At 50.6% G+C, this 18,407-nt stretch overlaps 1 protein-coding gene across 1 annotated transcript in view; it reads left to right on the top strand.

Annotated features, from left to right (window-relative positions):
- Positions 1 to 18,407, top strand: part of SPAG17 (sperm associated antigen 17) — a 1,900,597-nt gene that overhangs the window by 1,322,542 nt on the left and 559,648 nt on the right. Inside the window, exon 33 of the mRNA XM_086935838.1 lies at positions 7,426 to 7,580. Within this exon, the coding sequence (XP_086791964.1) occupies positions 7,426 to 7,580 (155 nt within the window). The remainder of the gene's footprint in view (positions 1 to 7,425; positions 7,581 to 18,407) is intronic.

Here is an 18,407-nt window from a genome sequence, read left to right as displayed (position 1 = left end):
AATGGCCAAGCAGTGTCAGAGCAAGAGATAACAAGGGGAACAGAAAGGACTTTAAGTCTCTAGTGTCCTGCACCCCAATGAGGACTCCATCACGGGGGTTCATAGTTCCAGATATCAGGTCCTGGGGTGGCGGGCTGGAAGAACATCACAAGTGAGAGCAACAAGGATCTAATTATAGAATAATTAACAAGAAGGGGAGGACATAGACCTTCAAATCAATCAGTGAAGGTGTCTAGTCCATGAGATGTGCATTGTTCAGTGACTGAGTGAACCTATAAATGATAGAGATTCTCTGAACCCACAGAGCAATCACTCATCTCCCACCTCTGAGGATTTCCCGCTTTACAGGCCCTTGAGCAACAAGCATTGCATCACAAAACAGAAGGAACTATGTAGGGTTCTGTTCTTCAGTGTCACTAGAACAAGGCAACCAGAGGGGATGAAAACAAGCTTTATGTTTACAAATAAATCAAACTGTACATAACACCACCATCCCAGATCACCAGGGGCGCCCCCTTGTTCGAAGCAAACCTTTCACTCAGGCCCACAGGCTGCCCCCACTCAGTGTGGTAGAGCACCCCGCTCACGACTGACAATAGTTGTAATGGTAGACAACGGGGAACGTAGATATCAATGACATTTGCTGATAATAGCTGGTTTTGGTAAAGTCTCTGAGGCTTTTATGGAGTTGATGATCTGTGCAGTGGTTCTTGAGATCCTCCATAATTTTACAGTTAGATAATCTTTGGAGGAGTTACATGAATCACATCACCTTAGAAATCTAGTTTTCAGGAAGATTTGCTGCTGCAACTTTTTATATCTAAAAGAGACAATTAGTTATAGATTCCTTATTTTATGAATTACCCCCAGGCGTCAGACTGCAACCGGCAATTTTTCTTCTTTGTCAGCAGTACCTCTGCGCATCAAAAGGTGGCGTCAGTCGGCTCCACGTTCGTCGTTGGCGTCGTGGTCGCAGGGATGACTTTGTGGCACCTACTTAGACACAACTCTTGCGCGCTGACATTAGTTCTTTCTTTTTGCGACTTTACTCAACACTATTTTTTGAGTAGATAGACTCCTGGTGCATGCAATGAATGCCTAGTTTCAAGACTTGTGGATCTTCCCGAAAACTGATGTCGGTGACAGATCTGCACCGCATGTGCCTGTGGTGCTTGGATCATGACCACGACCCCAAGTCGTGTTCCGACTGCCAGACCATGAATCCGAAGTCTTTGTGGGAGCGGTCCCGAAAGCTACATGAGGCCCGGCAGTCTGCTCCCCGCCGTTCTGGGTCCCGGTCGCGTGGGAGATCGAGTGACCAGTGGTTTCCGAAGTCTTCGCACTCCTCTGGTAAGTTGAAGCACAAGAACAAGTCGAAGAAGCACCGTCGCCCTTCAACGTCTTCCCATCCGTCAGCCGACGTGACAAGGGACGTGGGTGGTGCTCCTCCCGCGGCACCGGGTGCAGAGCCGAAGAGTCGGCTCCAAGTTGGCCTCCATTTCCGGGACCCGGAGCGACCCCTGCCCAGCTTCGGAGCTTCTACGAAGCGATGCATGCCATCTTTAGACAGCCCCACTCCGCCAGCATGCCTGCAGGCCCCCAGACTCGGCTGGGGACCCTGGGCCTTCAACGCCGGCGGCTCTAGCACCAGCACCACAGGGCCCCCTTGGATCCAGGCATGGATCCGGATCGGCGCTGATCGACCTTGTAACACCTCCACCGACTCTACTGGCACCTTGCCCGCTACTGACGCCGATTGTGTCCCCAGCCGGTGTCGACCCCAGGCCTCCACCCCGACGTAGACATGGAGCTGGACCGGCGTCAACTGACGCCAGATCTGGTGCCGACGAGGACTTTTGTACCCTTGTTCTACCCTGGTTCTTTTAGGCCAGATTGGCAACCAAAGGAGGGTGAGGAGGACTGGGAGGGGTCTGCAGACCCTTTACCTGACCAGTTAGAGTATGATCCGAACTGGAGAGAGGAGATGGGGGATTCTGGTGGATTGGATACCTTTCCAGACCTTGGCATGTTGTCTCCTCCTATCGTGGCTACGGAGGAGGGAGCGTCCTATGCAATGGTGTTGTGTAGGGCAGCCAAGGCTCTCAACTTCGAGCTACCTACGGTGACAGTCATGACTAACCCCCTGACAGAGGTGCTGTAGCTGGCAGCGAGCTCTTCGTAGCCCCTGCTGCCGTTCAATGAAGCCCTCACTGACGTCCTATTGGGCACCTGGTCCAGACCCAACACTGGGGCTCCAGTGGATAGGTTGATTGCTGATGCCACCGCCCAGAACCGGGTAACCCCATTTTCCTTTCCCAGCACACCACCCCTGAGAGCTTGGTGGTGCAAGCCTCCACGTCCAAATGTAGCGCCTTTCCTACTGCACCACCAGATAGGGAATCCAAAAAGCTGGACCATCTTGGGAAGAAGTTGTTTCTACCTCCAGCTTGGGACTGCGGTCCGTAAACTCTGCATGCCTGTTAGGCCGTTACACCCACTCCGTATGGGATACGGTGGCGCAGGTGCTTCCTCAGTGCCCGGAGGAGGCCCGTGCAGTGCTCTCCCATGCTGTTGCTGAGGGGAGAGATGTAGCCAAGTTTATGATTCGTTTGTGGACTGGATACTGCTGGCTCTCTAACCTAAACAATTTCAACGTCAGTAGCCCTTCGGCGCTACTCCTGGCTGAGGTCGACTGGTTTCTCCGGGGATGTCCAAAGTACCTTGATGAACATGCCCTTTTATGGCCACCGCCTATTCGGCGACAAGGCAGACAGTGCACTAGAGCGCTTCAAGGACTCTTGGGCTCCACCATCCGTTCTTCACAGTCTGCCTTTCGCCCCTTTCTAGGCTACGGAAGGGGAGCCCGCAATGTTCCACCCAGAGCCACAGGCCGGCGCTCAGCCCCTGCACGGCTGGGGAAGTGGGACCCACCGTCATGGGTCTGGGGCTAGGCAGCGGGCCAGTCCACCACCGCCCCCTCTGCAGCAGCCTCCAAACCCTCCTAGTCTGACTTTTCAGGGCCACCAACCGCCAGTGGGTGGCATGATTTGCCATCCCATCCCCCACTGGCGCACCATCACGTCGGAGAGATGAGTTTTGCCAATAGTCCGAAGGGACTACTCCCTGCCCTTCGAGACTACCCCCCCCCCCCCCCTCCTGCCATGCCACCTCAGGACAATTGCATGTCGGAGGATCATCTGGCCCTTCTCCAACAGGAATGTATGGCTCTCTTGGCCATCAAGCGAGTTCCTGCCCCAGAAGTAGGTTTTGGTTGCTATTCCCACTACTTTCTGATGCCCAAGAAGGACCAAGGCCTGCGTCCTATCTTAGATTTCAGGAACGTCAACTGCTTCCTCCGGAAGGAGAAGTTCAAAATGTTGACGCTAGCTCACGTCCTGTCTGATCTCGACCCTGGAGACTGGATGGTAGCGATGGGCTTGCAGGATACTTATTTTCACATCTCCGTCCTGCTGGCCCACCGGCGTTACCTGTGGTCAATGGTAGCCCACAAGCACTTTTAGTTTGCGGTGCTCCCCTTTGGCCTTACCAGCGCTCTTTGGGTGTTCACGAAAGTGATGGCGGTGGTTGCAGCTTATCTGCGCCGGTCAGGGGTCCCCGTCTTCCCCTATCTCGACGACTGGCTGTTGAAGGCGGGCTAGCCCCAGGCAGTTGTCTACCTTCTCCAGACTACGGCGGACCTCCTGCATTCACTGGGGTTCACTATCAACGTGCCAAAGTCACAACTGACTCCCTCTCAGAAGCTTCTTTTCATTGGAGCAGTTCTGGACATGACGCAGTTTCGGGTCTATCCTCCTGAGCAGCGAGTCCAGGATATTCCGCTATGATTCTGATCTTTCAGCCTCTATCCCGGGTTTCGGTCAGAATGACCCTGAGGCCTCATGGCCTCATCCATCCTGCTGGTAGATCATGCCAGGTGGCATATGCGAGCTGCATATCCTCTCCCTTCCCCAACCAGAATACACAGTGGTGACGGATGCATCACTTCTGGGATGGGGCGGCCACATGGAAGAGGCGGAGACCAGAGCCCTCTGGTCTACGGCGGAATTCGGGCTCCACATCAACCTTTTGGAGCTTCAGGCGATCTGTCTTGTATTAAAAGCATTCCTTCCCTCTGTCCGGGGAAGAGCAGTGCAGGTGTTCACGGACAACACCACCGCCATGTGGTACTGCAACAAACAGGGCGAGGTGAGGTTGTGGACCCTAGTCAAGAGGCTCTCCGTCTCTGGACATGGCTGGAACATCAGGGCATATCCCTGGTGGTTCAACACCTGGCAGGTTCACTGAATGCCAAGGCGGACAAACTCAGCCGCAGCTGCATGATGGATCACGAATGGCGTCTTCACTCAGTGGTAGTGCAAGGTCTCTTTCAGCAGTGGGAGAGCCTTGGTTTGATCTATTCGCCACCGAAGAGAACGCGCAATGGCAGCAATTCTGCACGTTGGAATTTCCAAGGGGGCACTCGCTAGGCGACGCTTTTCGTCGCAAGTGGAGTTGCTGTCTTCTATATGCCTTTCCACCTATACCACTTCTGCCCAGAGTGCTGAAGAAGATCAAGCGTGACTGGGCCCAAATCATTCTTGTGGCTCCGGATTAGGTACGAAGAGTCTGGTATCCCAAGCTGCTACGCATCGATCCTCTGATCAGACTGCCTCTTTGGGAGGATCTTCTGTCGCAGCAGCAGGGCACGGTCCTCCACCCGAACCTGTCCAGCCTCCACCTCCTTGCATGGAGATTGAGCTGTTGATGGCTTTGACCTGCCTCCTGAAGTCTGTGATGTTATCTTGGCACCCAAGCATCCCTCCACTAAGACAGTATACGCCTGTAGATGGAACAAATTTGTGGCATGGTGCACAGCAAATCCTGTGGATCCCCCTTTTGCCCCTCTTTCTGAGGTCTCTTGTTCCTTCTTTCTCTGGCACAGCAGGGCTCTGCTCTGGGCACTTTTAAGGGCTACCTCGCAGCCATTTCAGACTTTCTTAGGCTTCCTGGTCAGCCTTCTCTTTTCAAGTCCGCTGTTGTATATCACTTTCTTAAGAGCATTACTCATCTATTTAACGACTGCCTTTCTAGTTGCCATCACCTCTGCTCGCAGGGTGAGTGAGCTCAAAGCTCTTTCTTCAGAACCTCCTTTTATGGCTGTTCATCTGGACAGGGTTGTCCTAAGAAGCAGACCTTCCTTTCTTCCCAAGGTGGTTACTTCTTTCCACATTGGTCAAACCATCACCTTGCCCACCTTTTTTCCGCCTCCGCATCCTTCTAAGGAGGAAGAGGGGGTCCACTGTCTGGATCCAAAACGTGGGCTTTCATTTTATTTGGATCGCATACACAATTCTCAGTGGATGACCAGCTCGTTGTTGGCTACGTGGGTGCCAAAAAAGGTTGGGCCGTGCACAAATGGACCATCTCTTGATGGGTCGTTTTGTGCATCAAAGCTTGCTATTCACAGGCAAAGAAGGAGCCTCCAGTGGGGCTGCGCGCCCATTTCACCAGGGCGACACAGCTACTACTGCAATCGAACGTGGTGTTCCTCTCAATAACATCTGTCAGGCAGCTATGTGGGCATCTCTGCACACATTTACAAAGCACTACTGTTTGAACATCCTAGTCCGGAGGGATGGCTTCTTTGGCTGTTCTGTTCTCCAAGAATTTCTGTTTTGAACTTGGTTCGCAGACCCACCTCCGGGGTTGGTATTGCTGGGGTATCTATTCTAAGGTAAGGAATCTATACTTAATTGTCTCTTTCAGATAAACAAGTTACTTACCTTCGGTAACAATATATCTGTAAGAGACATAGATTAGTTATAGATTCTTAACCGCCCCACCCATCCTCCCCTTTCTGCAAACTGACTTCTAGGGTTAAGGACTCCCTTCAGGGCCCTAGTTTTGTGCACCAGTGGTAAGTGTTTTGCATGGCTCTGCACTTCCTGCGTGGAATGTTGTGTATAAGAACTGACGTCAGCGCACAAGGGTGGCATCTAAGTAGCTGCCGTGACGTCATCCCGGCGGCGACAACCGCGTTGTCTTTTCAAAATCGGGAGGTTCATCCCGATTTTGAAAAGACAACGCGGTTATTCAATGACCCAAGGATTCATTCTTGATCAAGACCTCTGCCCTTCAAGTACACGGGTGACTAGACGTCCCGAGGGTCACTATTCACGGACACCTTGAAGATACAATTCTTCGCCTAATTCATGGATAAAAATTTTTTCAAAGGGACAGAATACATGAACTGAGAACTGCATCCTTTCCGGCCTCGACCTCTGAGCGGCTGCTCCAGACACAGAGGTTGACTTCCACGGCATAGGATGACCATTTCCTAAAAGACTAAAACGACCATAATTCATTGGTCGCATAAGTATCCGCGGATAAATTCCACGCCCTGATGAGAATCCGATGATTTTTACATTGGCATTCGAAACGCGTCGGCATTTAGCATTGTTGTTTGCCCAAAATTGTTGGCATGTCCTAATTGATGTTGGGTTTTTCTATTTCCTGTATTCACACAACTACAATATCATAGTAAATAGTGTTACAGGAAGTTGGGCAGGTAAAGAATAAGACGTACCCCCCAAACTGCTATTTTTTGATTGGACTTGATGAAAGTTTGCTTCTTACTGTTTTTGAGATAATTGCTCATCACTGTGTACAATGTATATGCACATTATGTTGATATGTTCACTTTAATTTACACAATAACTGTTCACATGTCTGTTTTTCGTGCTTTTTCCCTTGCAAACATTTTTTTGTTGTGTTCAATGTGAAGTTGACTATGTATTCTTTTTTGTCGCAAGTAACAGACAATTTATGAATTTCAAAAGTAATTGACATAAATCAAGTGTCTGAGTTAACTAACAGTGTGGTTTTCTCTTTGATGAACATTAAGTGTTGTAATTATGTACACAGAGGCATAGGTAAATCCCCTTCTTCTACATAGAGCACACACTTCTTGCCATGACATTTATCTTAATAAATGCTTGGTTTTTCCTTTATCAGTAGTTTGCAAATGTGCCCCAGAAATCCATTAATGCAATTCCTTGAAGTCTGCAGGTTGCCATGTCTTTTTTTTAAAGTTTGAGTTTATCAAGAGATAACAGGAAAAAAGAACAGCAATGTAATGAAAATTACAAATCCTATTGGACACAAAAGTTGTAAGGATAACTAAAATATAAGAGTATTATAGCTATCAAGCTTTACACAAAAAGAGTATACATAGTATTAAAACAAAAGGGGGAAGGGGCAGGGGAGGAGAGCAATATATAATTAATGAATTTATAATATTCAGAAACAGTTACAGATTAACAAATGATTTAACACTGTAAGCATAACAATACTTAAAACTGAAAAGCATGGAATAGATATAAAGTTACAAATATCATGCCTCTTTTAACTTGCCTTCTCCCTCAGGTGAAAAACCACAGACTATAACACGTAGAGGAAAGTTTATACGAGTCGAGAACCAGGACTTTGCAACCGTCATTGTGAACTGTGAGGAGAATAGCGTCTATGTTACCTTTGGAGATCGGACAGCTGTCCTGGCCAAACCCAAAGGAGTGTATGAGGTAAGTGCTGTCCATCCGAATGCAGCCATTGGACGGAATGGTCTGTCCATCCTGGATCCAGCTGGTTGATGGTCTTCTCCAGTGATGTATATTGCAATCACTGTGGTGAACATAGTTTGTGTAGCAGGTGTTAGCGTGTTGTACTAATGGGTGCAATAAGCTGAGATGGAGTGTTTACGAGTGCAGTTTTGTGTAGTGTGGCACACCTGGTTTAGTACACACCATATATCATTTGTACAATTTGACCAACTGATAGAGACTTATAGCCACAGATTCCTTACCCTTGAATACTCCCCAAGTGTCAGCTGGCTCCAGATGTTTTTAAGCAGTACCCCTGCACACCAGTAGATGTCATAATTCGGCTCCGTGTTGGCGTCGTTCACACCAGAGCGGACATGCTCAGTACCTATATAGGCGCCACTCAATGTGCTGACGTTAGTTCTTTCCTTTCTGTGCCAAATAGCACTGATCAGTGAAGAGCTACCCTCAGATGTATTTAGGTCAAACCCTACCAAACGTCACAGCTGTCTGGTCCGCTAAAAACATCTTGGGGACATTCAGAAAGCTTCCCTGGAAATGCATTCTGCTCATAACTTACCATTGGCTTGGACGTTTGTAACTCGCTTTTTCTGGCTTTCTATTTGCTGGCTCGGTTTGTTTTCAGCTGTCCAGGTCGAGTTTGTCCCTCCCAAGGAGCAGAGCCTCTTCACACACACACAAGTGTTCCTTTCTGTACATCTTGCTCTTCTTGTGCCACACGTATTGTGCGTTTCAAGGACACGGGTCAGATGTCAGGGCTTTGTCGTTCGAGGGAGCTTACATTTCTTTCTCTGACTTCCAAGTGGGGGGATTTATGTGACAATCTTGCTGGATAATTGGGGTAGAGAAATTTTTGTTTTTCTTTTCCTAGCACACACTTTTTAAATGAATTGCAAGTATTTTAGAATATATCGGAATTAAGAAAGCAGAAATGAAGCACATTTTCTGTTAATACTGAAATGTGTTGGAAGCAAATACATTAATATGATCAAAACAAATCAATAGACTAAGTGATGCCATTTCTACACATTATCGTTTGTGCACTGCTTAGTTTTATAAGTTGAACTGTCTGTCTGTGCAGATGGAATGGCAGTGCACTACCACACCATGCATACTCCACTCCGCCCTACTCTGCACCACTCCACTCCACCCTACTCTGCACCACTCCACTCCGCCCTACTCTGCACCACTCCACTCCACCCTACTCTGCACCACTCCACTCCACCCTACTCTGCACCACTCCACTCCACTCCACCCTACTCTGCACCACTCCACTCCACCCTACTCTGCACCACTCCACTCCACCCTACTCTGCACCACTCCACTCCACTCCACCCTACTCTGCACCACTCCACTCCACTCCACCCTGCACCACTCCACCCTACTCTGCACCACTCCACTCCACCCTACTCTGCACCACTCCACTCCACCCTACTCTGCACCACTCCACTCCACCCTACTCTGCACCACTCCACTCCAACCTACTCTGCACCACTCCACTCCACTCCACCCTGCACCACTCCACCCTACTCTGCACCACTCCACTCCACTCCACCCTACTCTGCACCACTCCACTCCACCCTACTCTGCACCACTCCACTCCACCCTGCACCACTCCACCCTACTCTGCACCACTCCACCCTACTCTGCACCACTCCACTCCACTCCACCCTACTCTGCACCACTCCACTCCACCCTACTCTGCACCACTCCACTCCACCCTACTCTGCACCACTCCACTCCAACCTACTCTGCACCACTCCACTCCACTCCACCCTGCACCACTCCACCCTACTCTGCACCACTCCACTCCACTCCACCCTACTCTGCACCACTCCACTCCACCCTACTCTGCACTACTCCACTCCACCCTACTCTGCACCACTCCACTCCACCCTACTCTGCACCACTCCACTCCACTCCACCCTACACCACTCCACCCTACTCTGCACCACTCCACTCCACTCCACCCTACTCTGCACCACTCCACTCCACCCTACTCTGCACCACTCCACTCCACCCTACTCTGCACCACTCCACTCCACCCTACTCTGCACCACTCCACTCCACCCTACTCTGCACCACTCCACTCTACTCTACACCACTCTACTCCACTCTACTCTGCACCACTTCACTCCACCCTACTCTGCACCACTCCACTCCACCCTATTCTGCACCACTCCACTCCACCCTACTCTGCACCACTCCACTCCACTCCACCCTACTCTGCACCACTCCCCTCCACCCTACTCTGCACCACTCCACTCCACCCTACTCTGACCACTCCACTCCACCCTACTCTGCACCACTCCACTCCACTCTACTCTTCACCACTCCACTCCACTCCAGCCTACTCTGCACCACTCCACTCCACCCTACTCTGCACCACTCCACTCCACTCCACCCTACTCTGCACCACTCCACTCCACCCTACTCTGCACCACTCCACTCTACTCTGCACCACTCCACTCCACCCTACTCTGCACCACTCCACTCCACTCTACTCTGCACCACTCCACTCCACCCTACTCTGCACCACTCCACTCCACACCAAGGGCCCGATGTAGGTAGGGCGTTACCGATCGGTAACGGCCGAAAATACCGATTTTTGGCCCTTACCGATCGGTAAACAGCCATCGAGATGTAGGGAACCAAAAACAGAAAGAATCGGATAGAAAACCGAATCGGAATGAGTACCGAATGGGAAAGAATCCGATACGTACATACCGAAAATCGGATATGTAACGAATCGGAAAAACACCGAATCGGATGCAAAGACCGAATCGGTCCAATTACCGATTCGTTAGTGACACCGAATCGGGAAATCACCGATTCGGTCCAATTACCGATTCGTTAGTGACACCGAATCGGAAAATCACCGATTCGGTCCAATTACCGATTCGTAAGTGACACCGAATCGGAAAATCACCGATTCGGTCCAATTACCGAATCGTTCGTGACACCGATTCGGAAATTCACCGATTCGGTCCAATTACCGATTCGGTACAAATACCGAATCGGACATGATCCGAATCGGAAAACATGCCGATTCGTATGATTCTCCGATCGGGAAATTCCCCGATTCCGACAGTTGGGGAGATGTAGGGAGGCACAGAAACACCGAAATCGGCTCAAAATCGGTAGAATTCACTCGGTATTTACCATGGATTGCAATCAGGTGGTAACCAACTCCAACCCATATAAACAGTCCCAAAATGCATTGCAACTTGCAGGATGGCAGCTTTCTATGTCATTGCGAGGCGGCTACGGCTACAGCAGGAAGGACAGAGGGAATGGCTAAGAAATGAACAGGTCTACAGACAGAGGGTAACCCTGTTCATGCTCACTGAGGCTGAGATCCTACAGAGATACAGGCTGGACTCTGACACCATACTCGAGCTCATCAGGGACCTTAAGCCATTCTTGGACCACCACACCCCAAGGGCACACGCCATCCCAGCGCACGTCCAGGTGCTATGCAGCCTACACCTGCTTGCGTCTGGCAGCTATCAAAGTGGAGTAGCAGCAGCAGGAGGGGTGAGCCAGAGCAGCCTGTCAAGGTTCTTCCACATATTCCTTGACGCCATGATAGACAGGATGGACCAATACATCTCTTTCCCTGCAACCCACGCAGAACTGCTACAAACTAAAGCTGACTTCTACCAGATGGCACAATTTCCCCAAATCATCGGTTGCATAGATGGCACACACATTCCGATTTGCCCACCAGCGGACACCGAATACATATACCGCAATCGGAAATCTACACACACCATCAACGTGCAGGTGATCTGCAATGCCAAGTGCACCATCACAGACCTGGTAGCAAAATTTCCAGGGAGTACCCATGACTCCTATATATTCCAACAGAGCGGCATATATGCACGGCTGATGGCTGGCGAATTTGGAGAAGGATACCTCCTAGGTGAGACACATCATCAGACCCCCATAACACATAGTAGGTAGGTGGAATACATGTATGCATGTGTCTAATGTGACCCCTTTCTCTTCCAGGCGACAGTGCATATGCCCTCCGCTCATTCATACTCACCCCCTACCTCAACCCCTCCACACCCAGCCAAAGGAGGTATAACCGGGCCCACATACGCACAAGGAATGTTGTCGAACGGACCTTTGGCATCTTGAAAAGTAGATTCAGATGCCTGCACAAGAGTGGAGGTGCAAGGCAGTATACCCCCATCACCTGCTGCAAGATCATAGCTGTATGTGCAATGTTACACAACCTTGCGGTCAAGAAGGGCACTGAGGTGGAGTTGTATGACTACGAGGACTATGACGACGACGAAGCTGTGCCACTGACACAGCCAGCTGGGGTGTGTACGCCAAGTGATGGCAGATACAGACGTGAGGAGATCACTGAGAACTATTTCTGACTGAGTACAGATGCAAAGACAGCTAAATGTTGCTTGCAAAAAATCAAATTTTAATAGTGATGCACCACAGTTACAGCACTGATGTGCATCAAAAAATGGAGTATGTAAAATCAAATAAAGTCCAGGGTTCTGGTTTGCTCATCCCCCCTTGCCAGGCTATTTTTTGGCCCGCTTGCCAGACCCACTGGGGTGTCCCTCGGCCCCCTCCGAATGCCCAGCAGCATCAGCGGATCGCCTGGTGCTCCTCCGTGGTTCAGATGCAGCGCTGGCCGGGCTGCTGCGGCTGCTGCTGTCTCCAGCATCACCCAGGTCCAGGGCAGGATTGGAGGCGGTGTTTGATATTATCATGGCCTCCATGGCCGTGGTGATCCTGGCCATCCCCCTAGTGAGCTCAGCCGTATGCTGACTGAGCACAGATTCTTGGTTGGAGCTGCGATGGCACAGTTGTGCGGTCGCCGCTGCAAGGCGGGCCATGGCCCGGTTCAGCACCCGGGCATCCCTCCTGCGTGCAACCTCATGCTCCTCCTGTCTGGCAGATGAGTGGGTGATGGCAGTGGTCAGCCTGCCTAACCCTGCTGCCACCTCCTTGTTGCTGTCCACAACAGCCTGGAAACCCTTCACCAACTCCCCCATCTGCATGTTGTGCTGCAGGAGCTGGCGTTGGCAGGCCATGGTGGATCTGGCCTGTTGGCGCTGGATTTTAACCATCTGTCCCTCCAGGCCCAGGAACACACTGCCCTCCCGTGCTGGTGCAGCAGTGGTGGTGGTGGCACCGCGTCGGGCACTGCTGCTTCCGGCCTGCTGAGTGGGCTGGGGTGCCACTGGTGGGGGTGTGGTGCTGGCCGGTCCCGGAGCCCCTGCTCCCAGGACAGGTTGGACAGGTGGCAAGGCCACGGTTGTGGCAGGAGCTGGTGTAGGCGGAATGGTCTGCCTTGTAGGGGAGTTTTGTGGTGAGAATTGCAAGGGGGGTGTGCTGGGCAGTACTGGTGAGTGCACTGCTTGGAAGTCAATGACCAGGACTCCCTCCATTCCTAGCCCTGGGGTGTCTCCTTCCTCATCCTCCTCCTCCTCCTCCTCCTGGCCAGCCTGGCTGGTGCTCGGCCCTGCGACTGCAGTGTTGGACGTTGCTGCTCCCTCTGCTGTCGCAGTTGTTCCGCCTGATGGGGCCACTAGGTACAAAGAAGCATTTGTAAACTGAGTGCCGATGTATTACAGTCAGTACAATTATGGCATTCCACATGTCCTTGCATCTCCTTACACCGTGTCACACTGTTTCCTGTCTTGTGATTCTGCACTGACATATTTGGCTAACTTCTGCTGACTACATGTACCATGATGCTTGTCTCTTGTATGTTGGTGACAGTACAGTGCTGGTGTTTGCCTATGCATTGTGTCTAATGGGGAGGTGTCTGGTAGGGTGTGTCATGATGCGCATGCTTCTTACCTGTAGCTGTGGCTCTCGCAGAGCTGTCCAGGGTCCCGATTCCTACGATACTCTCCCTCTCGATGGTGCTGGAGACAATTTCCTCCAGCTCGGTGAGGGGTGGCGCCGGGTTGTTGCCTCCTCCAGTGAGTCCAGCCTGCCTTTGAATGTCAGCCAGCTTCCTCTTCGTGAGGCTGCGGATGTCGTAAAACCTTTTTTTCAGTTCCTCTATGGACCTGGGGGTGACACCCGCAGCATTCACCTTCTGGGCGATGTCGGCCCAGATTCTCCTCTTGGTGCTGTCTGGCACGTTGAGGGACAGCTTGCCAAACAGCTGGCGGTGCACCCTCACCACCTCCTCAACCAGCACCTGAAGTTCGGTGGTGGTGAACTTGGGCTTCCTCTTCTGGGAGGACTTCTGGCTTCCTGACTGATCTGCCATTTTCTCCTGTTCAGTTTGCAACCTCCTTCTCCCACTGCTGCTAACTGTGTGTGTTGGGCTCAGGCAGGCTTTCCAGAAACTTCCAGAAACTTCTTAATTAGCTGCACCTGCCAGGGTTGCCACTCCCTGTTTGGGTGGGGGAGGGGGAGCCACCTCATTGGCTGAATCGCCTATTGCCGATTCGGCTTTTACCGATTCGGTAATATCCGAATCGGTAAAATCCGATTCGGTATTATCCGATTCGGTAAAAGCCGAATCGGTTCATTCAATGCATTCCTATGGGCTTTTTCGCCATGGGTCTATGATTGCCGAATCGGATTTTACCGAATCGGCTTTTACCGATTCGGTATTCGCCGAATCGGGAATATCCGATTCGGTGGTAGCCGATTCGGTGATTTCCGAATCGTTGTTGGCCGATTCGGTACTTTCCGATTCGGACCGAGCAGAATCGGAACGTACCGAATCTCATTACCGAATCGGTATTCATTCGGTTTTTTTTCCCTACATCTCGTTTTCCGATTTCACAATACCGATTCGGCCCGCCTCGGTATTTTGAAATCGGAAAATCGCGTTTACCTACATCGGGCCCCAATTCATTTTACACCACACCACTGCACCCTAATCCACTCTATGCCTCTCTGCTCTACTGTGTACCACTCTACTTCTTACCAATGCACTCTACAGTACTGCACTCTTCGCCACTTCATTCTACGCCACTCCAGTATAGACCACTCCACTGCACTCTACTGTGCACAACTCAATTTCCTCTGTAAGTTGTGAAAAAACAAAAAGAGTCCACTCAGAATTTACAAAATAAAGTGCTAAGCTTCCAAAAAGTGACTTAACCCATGTGAACCGTATGGGAAAGCAATGGAGTCTCTTAAAATAACCCTCACCCACCAAAAGGTCCCTTGGTGGCATGCTTCATCGTCGGGTTCTTCCCGCCCCGCTGCGGGACGGGGCGTGCTATGACCGACGAATACGTGGGAGCACTTTGGAATGAAGTGAACTATGTATATTGGTGTGAAAGTGGAATGAGTGAGTTTAAAAATACCTGGCTTTATGGAAAAACTAAACTTTAATGCTCCCTATAGCTAGTATTGATCACTCTCGGCCCAGACCCTTCGGACTCAAAAATACGTTTTAAAAACTGTATGATCCACATTGATAGATGGATTAATCTTAACCATCTTCAATTAAACGAAGGAAAGACTGAAATAGTCGATCATAGCACGCCCCGTCCCGCAGCGGGCGGGAAGAACCCGATGATGAAGCATGCCACCAAGGGACCTTTTGGTGGGTGAGGGTTATTTTTAAAAACGTTATTGCTTTTCCATGCTAGTAACCAAACGGTTCACTTAGGTTTAGTCACTTTTTGGAAGGTTAGCACTTTATTTTGTAAATTCTGAGCGGACTCTTCACTTTACACCACACCACTGCAAGCTAATCCACTCTATGCCATTGCAGACTTCAACACTCTATGCCTCTCTCTGCTCTACTGGGCACCACTCTACTTCTTTCCAATGCAGTCTAGACCACTCCACTCCACTCTACTCTGCGCAACTCCACTCTATGCTACTCCACTCTATGGCACTCCCCTGTACACCACTGCACTCTGTGCCAATACACTCTACCCCAGTGCACTCTTCTCTGTACCACTCCACTCCATGCCCCTGCACTCTATGCCAATCGACTGTACAATACTCTAATCTACTCTGCACCACTGCACTCTATGACACTGCACTCTACACCACTTTATGCCATTACTCCACACCACTCTACTCTATGCCACTGCAGTCTACTCTGCACCATCCACTTTTCACCACTTCACTCTACCCTGCACCACTTCACTCTATACCTTTCACTCTACCCTGCACCACTCCACTCTTCACCACTTCATTCTACTCTAAAGAAATCTACTCTATGCCACTGCAGTCTATCCTGCATCGCTCTACTCTTCACCACTTCACTGTACTCTGAAGCAGTCAACTCTATGCCACTGCAGTTTACCCTGCACCACGCCACTCTCGGCCTTTCACTCTACCCAGCACCATTCCACTCTTCACTTCTTCACTCTACTTTGAAGCAATCTACTCAGTGCCACTAAAATCTATGCCAGCCTACTCCACTCTGCACCACTCCACTCTATGACCCAATTCTTTCCACTCAACTCCACTTTACTTTGCACCACTGCACTCTACACCAATGTGCTGTACAACACTCTAATATGCAACACTTATGCAACACTCCACTCTCTGCCCCTGAACTCTAATCCACTCTACTATGCACTACTGCACTATCTGCCACTGCAGTCTGGAGCCCTCCACTCCACACTACTGCACTCTACATCACTCCACTCTTCACCACTCTGTGCCATTGCACTCTACGCCACTGTACTCTGCATCACTCTATGCCACTGCATTCTACTCTATACCACTGTATTCAACACCACAGCAATCTACTCTACGCCACTACACCCTATGCCATTCTAGACCACTGCACTCTATGCCACTCTACTCTGCAACACTGCCCTGTATGGCACTCTTTATCACTACACTCTGCAGCATTGCACTCCACTCCACTGCACTGTACACCACTGCACTCTACTATGCACCACTCTAATTTATGCCACTGCATTCTATGACGCTGCACTAAACACCATTTTAACGAACTCTGGAAACACTACGTCAATGCAGCCGACACCAGTCCACTCTACTCTACGCCACTCCACTGTATGCCACTGCACTCCACTCTACACCACTCTATACCACTGCACTCCACTCTACACCACTCTATACCACTGCACTCCACTCTTCACCACTCTATACCACTGCACTCCACTCTACACCACTCTATACCACTTCACTCCACTCTACACCACTCTATACCACTGCACTCCACTCTACACCACTCTATACCACTGCACTCCACTCTACACCACTCTATACCACTGCACTCTACTCTATACCACTGTACTCAACACCACTGCACCCTACCCTACGCCATTCTACACCTCCGCACTCTATGCCACTCTACTCTAAAACACTGCCCTCTACAGCACTCTGCTCTGCACCACTGCATCTTTGCCAATACACTGTATGCCACTCGACTCTGCACCACTCCACTCTGCAGCATTCCCCTCCACTCCACTGCACATCCTGTATTATACATCACTGAATTCTATTCCTCTGCACTCGACGTCACCGTACTCTGTAACACTCTACATCTACACCAATGCACTCTACACCTGTCCACTCTACTTTACGCCACTCCACTGTACACCTCTCTGCACAACTCCAGTCTATTCCACTCGAACACATTATACTCTATGGCACTCCACGCTACGACACTCTACTCCACTTTTTGCCATTCTACGACACTCCATGCCACTCTCCTCAATTCCACAAACTTGTAGCCATGCTGAACAGCAGCCACGGTAATGTACAACATGGCTAAAACACATTGGCAAAGCCAGTAGTTCTTGAATAGGTGAGACCTATTTACTTTGCAAATGCTGGATTGACTGGCCTTTTTCTCTACCTTTGTTGAACCTTTGGTTGAAAGATTTTCTCTCCTGGTGTGACCAGATAACCCCAAAGAAACCAGCTGGTGCCGGTCATAGGCAGATGTCTGTGATACACACTTGATTTGATTGTGGTGCATGGAAAGGGACCACGACTCCAAGACCTGTGAGGAGGGTAGTGCTATGCACCCGAAGGTGCTGAGGGACCAATCCCTCAAGCTCCTCGCCGCTTGACATCGGATGACCCTACAACGCTCAAGATCCCAGCTGCGGGGAATGTCTTGGTACCGTTCCTGAAGCTGCACCCAGCCATCGTTGTCCAGCTCTAAGTCGTCAGTTAATCCCATGAACATAAGAAGTCAAAGAAGTTGAAGAGGTTTTCGACTTTGAGGAGCTGGAGTGACAGCAGTCCAGGTCTCGAGCTTCGATAGAGTCTGAGTCAGGATGCGCTCAGTGCTTCCCTGACTTTCCCCACAACCTTGGGAGGGGCCCCACCAGATCCTCGCTAGCCCCATGGATCCCATGTTAGATCCAGAGCGGAGCCTGCAGAAAGACCAAGACCTTTCTTTCCCCACAACCTTGGGAGGGGCCCCACCAGATCCTCGCTAGCCCCATGGATCCCATGTTAGATCCAGAGCGGAGCCTTCAGAAAGACCAAGACCTTTCTTATTACACACTCCAGTGCCGGCGGTGCCAACGCTCCACAGCAGTGCCATCCCTATCATCGTTGCTGACTCCGGCACGGAGCCGGATGGGTATCGTCCAACTATGGTTCCAGCAACGACCGGCCAATGCTCTCTGGATGGGAGGCAGTATCTTTTGGTGTTGACAAGTCTGGATAGGAAGACGAACGGTAGGGGTCTAAGGAACCTTATGGATACCAGCATCCTCTAGATGAGATTGGGGACAACTAGTATGAAGAGCTGGCGGGTGCCAGTGGGTTAGACATCTCACCTGGTCCTCTCCTTCTACCGTGGCTATAGAGGAGGGAGCCTCTTTCACTATT

This window comes from Lissotriton vulgaris, chromosome 8 (genome assembly GCF_964263255.1).
Source record: "Lissotriton vulgaris chromosome 8, aLisVul1.2, whole genome shotgun sequence".
In the NCBI taxonomy this organism is placed as follows: domain Eukaryota; kingdom Metazoa; phylum Chordata; class Amphibia; order Caudata; family Salamandridae; genus Lissotriton; species Lissotriton vulgaris.
Note: the sequence above shows the minus strand (reverse complement) of the source record. Positions and strands in the feature narration are given on the sequence as shown.